Genomic DNA, 3,652 nt, shown 5'->3' on the forward strand with positions numbered 1-3,652 from the left:
GCCGGGTCGTCGGCCGCAGCGCCACACCTACTGCATCACCACCACCACCACGCGCCCCTTGCCCACTTCCCCGGTGACCTGGTGCCGGCCAGCCTGCCCTGCGAGGAGCTGGCGGAGCCGGGCCTCGTGCCTGCTGCTGCTGCGCGCTACGCCCTGCGCGAAATCGAGATCCCGCTGGGGGAGCTGTTCGCTCGCAAGTCCGTGGCATCCTCGGCGTGCTCCACGCCACCACCTGGGCCTGGCCCTGGCCCTTGCTCCGGACCCGCCTCGGCCTCTCCTGCATCCCCCTCGCCCGCAGATGTGGCGTACGAGGAGGGCCTTGCACGCCTCAAGATTCGCGCGCTGGAGAAGCTGGAGGTGGACCGGCGCCTGGAGCGGCTGAGTGAGGAGGTGGAGCAAAAGATCGCGGGTCAGGTGGGCCGGCTGCAGGCGGAGCTGGAGCGTAAGGCTGCGGAGCTGGAGACTGCGCGGCAGGAGAGCGCGAGGCTAGGGCGCGAGAAGGAGGAGCTGGAGGAGCGAGCCTCCGAGCTTTCGCGTCAGGTGGACGTGAGCGTGGAGCTGCTGGCCTCCCTCAAGCAGGACCTGGTGCACAAGGAACAGGAGCTGAGCCGCAAACAGCAGTGAGTAGGCTTCAGGTCCCGGTGGGTGGGCCAGAGTCTCCACTGCCACCACTGAAATTGTGCCCGAGTGTGTCTGTGGCCATGACTTTGTAGCACGGGATCTATGGCCACATGTGCGGAATGCTTGTGTATGGGAGGCCAGGCGTGTCATGATGGTGTGTGCTTGGGGCTGAGAGTACATGGCAGTAAAACCGTGCTCCCGTCTGTGAGGACTGTATTTGTTTCTCTTCCTAGTTCGTCTGAGCCATTACCAAGCCCTGTATCTTGACTCCAGATCTTCTTCCCTTTTGCCCAGAGACACAACACAGCTCTCCCACCCCCACTCCTATCATCAGATTTCCCCTATCTACAGATATTTCCTCACAGACATAAAGTAATTTCTCCCACCTGTCCTAACTCTACATCCCATTAAGCTATTGCCCCCTTTCCTTCTTCCATTTCCACAGAAAAACTCCTTAGAAATATTGTGTGTGTGTGTGTGTGTGTGTGTGTGTGTATTTAATATATATATAAAAAAATTATGGGACCAGCAGGTGGTATGGTGGTTAAGACACTGGACACTCCCACATGGCTGACCATGGTTCAAGTCTTTGACCTGGGGGCTTACTTTCTCACTTCCTCTCTCTCTCTCCCTCTTTCTCCCTCTCTCTCTCTCTCTGTATGTGTGTATGTGTCTCTCTCTCTGGTGAAATTAAAAAAATGAATAAATAAAATTTAAAAAAAAGAAATACTGTATTTAACTTCACTTATTTATTTTAATTGGACCAGAGAGAGATGGGGTGGGGGATATAAAGTATTTATATTCTTTACCTCCAGTTTCTTCCTTCCCTTTCTCTCTTGACCTCACTCTGATTAGGTCTCCCCCTCCACCACTGTCCACATGCCACCAATGACTACCATGTTGCTAAGGCCTCGTTATCATCTTACTTGGCCCATCAGAATTTTATACAGTAGGTCCTTGAAAGACTTTCTTCTCTTGTTTTCTAAGACACTCTCCTGGGATTTTCTTCTAGTTCTGCCCCTTCTCAATCTTCTTTGATGGCTTCTCCTCATTTTTCTGGTTTTAAATGGAGGATTATGAAGTACAGAGATGTTAGTTAGGGCTGGCCCATGTCCTGGTGGTTAAGGAACCCTGAGGTTCAAATCCTGGTCCTGGCAGCTTGCAAAACATAGTGGGCAAGTGTGCACGCCCCATATCTTGACAGAATGGAAACATGGAAGAAAAGAGACTGCAGTTGTGACCATGACTCATTTGGGGGTTGCTTTGTCCCTTTCCCCTTTTCTTTACTGAGCTCACATGCCCTCTGGCCAAAAAAAAGAGAGAGAGGAAAATTAACTGATCAATCCCCATTGCAATATAAGCTTCATGAAGGCAGGGGTTTTTCTGTTTTGTTTGTTGCTGTATCCCCAATAATAAAAATGGTGTGTGGCACCTACAAGGTTATCAATACATGGTGAATGGACAAGTGGGAGTAAATGCTCAGTAACTCTTTAAGTGTGTTGTGTGTTTCTGCAGCTCCTGGATGTTGTACAAACCTCTCTTGAAGTGTCTTTCTGCGTTTGAATATACTTATCTACATATTGAAAAGACGATGTGTGTATTTTTTTTTTACAAATATTTATTGCTTATTTTCATTTATTATTTTTGGAGAGATTTTTGCTATAGGGTGCATGGAGACAGAGACAGAAAGTGAGGAATCACCCCCTAGGGTGATGCCATGCTGCAATCCCTTCTCCTCCATTCTCCTCTCAGGATTGTGGGTGTACACACATGTACCTCATGTGAGTCTCAAGCTGCCAGGTCCAGGACTCAAACCATAGTCGACTATCTGGAAGTCTAACAATATAACCATTACACCATCTGTTGCTCCCCTATTATTATTTTTTAAATTTGACCAGAGAGACACAGACAGGGAAAATGAGAAAGCAAGCCTCCAGGTCCGGAACTCGAACCACAGTCAGCCATGTGGGAGTCCAGTTCCTTAACTACTATGCCATCTGCTAGCTCCCTATATGTGTATTTTTGAATGTTTCTGAAAGTATGTGTGTGTTTGAATGTGTTACTTTTCCCAAAAAAATTGAAGTTTCTTTCCTTAGAGAATGTGCACATAGGAGAGAAAGACAGACACCCTGGGCAGGTGCCATGCCGAGATCTCCTTACTCTAGACTTCCGATTAGTTAGCATCATGAGGGCCCACACCTGGCATGTTTCAGGTTGAACTGAGATCCCACCATGTGGATGGCCATGTGGCTTCCAGCATAGAAGATCAGAACGCTATGGCTTGTGCCACTGAGGCTGGCCCTATATGTGTTACTTCTTTGTGTCTCATACATCTTTGGCCCACATGTGTGTGAGTATGTGCTGGAGAATGAACATGCTATGAAAACATGTCCGTGCATGTGTGGGTCTGTGCATGGGGGCTACATCTTGGGTAGCATGTGGGCATACGTGCTTGGCTGTGTGGCTCTCTGGGTGTGCCCAGGAGTGTTTCTGTGTTGGGAGGATGTTTTGAGGCCACCTATAACTGCGTACGTGTGTGTTTCTGTGTGAGGTGGCTGTGTCCGGTAATGCAGTGTAGACATGGGGATCTCTGTGTGTGACTGTGACTGTGTGACTGTGTCTCTGATTTCCATGGAGGGCAGGAGTGTTGTGAGTTTGGGGCTGGGTCAGTGGCGTGTCAATGTGTGACTCGGAGCGTATGCCTGCATTCTTCATGTGCTGTGGTGTGGGGTCATGAGCTGGGCCTATTCTCCGTGACCCCATGGATCGTGAGCAGACCCTGTAGGCAGCTGTGCCCCATTGTCACCCGCATTGGTCAGGCTTTTCTCCAAAGGGTGAGTGGGTGGGGAGCCAGGCTGAGGCTCTGGGGTAAGAGACCACTTCCGGCCCAGGGAGGTGGTGCAGATCGATCAGTTCCTGAAGGAGACAGCGGCGAGGGAGGCCAGCGCCAAGCTGCGGCTGCAGCAGTTCATCGAGGAGCTCCTGGAGCGGGCCGACCGCGCCGGACGGCAGGCTCGAGGGCGCCCGCAGC

At 50.8% G+C, this 3,652-nt stretch overlaps 1 protein-coding gene across 1 annotated transcript in view; it reads left to right on the forward strand.

Moving 5' to 3' along the window:
- Positions 1-6: 6 nt before the first annotated feature.
- Positions 7-3,652, forward strand: part of FBXO41 (F-box protein 41) — a gene marked incomplete at its 5' end in the record, with an annotated part of 16,133 nt that continues 12,487 nt past the window's right edge. Inside the window, 2 exons of the mRNA XM_006151256.2 lie at positions 7-620; positions 3,513-3,633. Coding sequence (XP_006151318.1) covers positions 7-620; positions 3,513-3,633 — 735 coding nt within the window. The remainder of the gene's footprint in view (positions 621-3,512; positions 3,634-3,652) is intronic.

Source organism: Tupaia chinensis, unplaced genomic scaffold (genome assembly GCF_000334495.1).
Source record: "Tupaia chinensis unplaced genomic scaffold, TupChi_1.0 Scaffold000316_1, whole genome shotgun sequence".
NCBI lineage: Eukaryota > Metazoa > Chordata > Mammalia > Scandentia > Tupaiidae > Tupaia > Tupaia belangeri.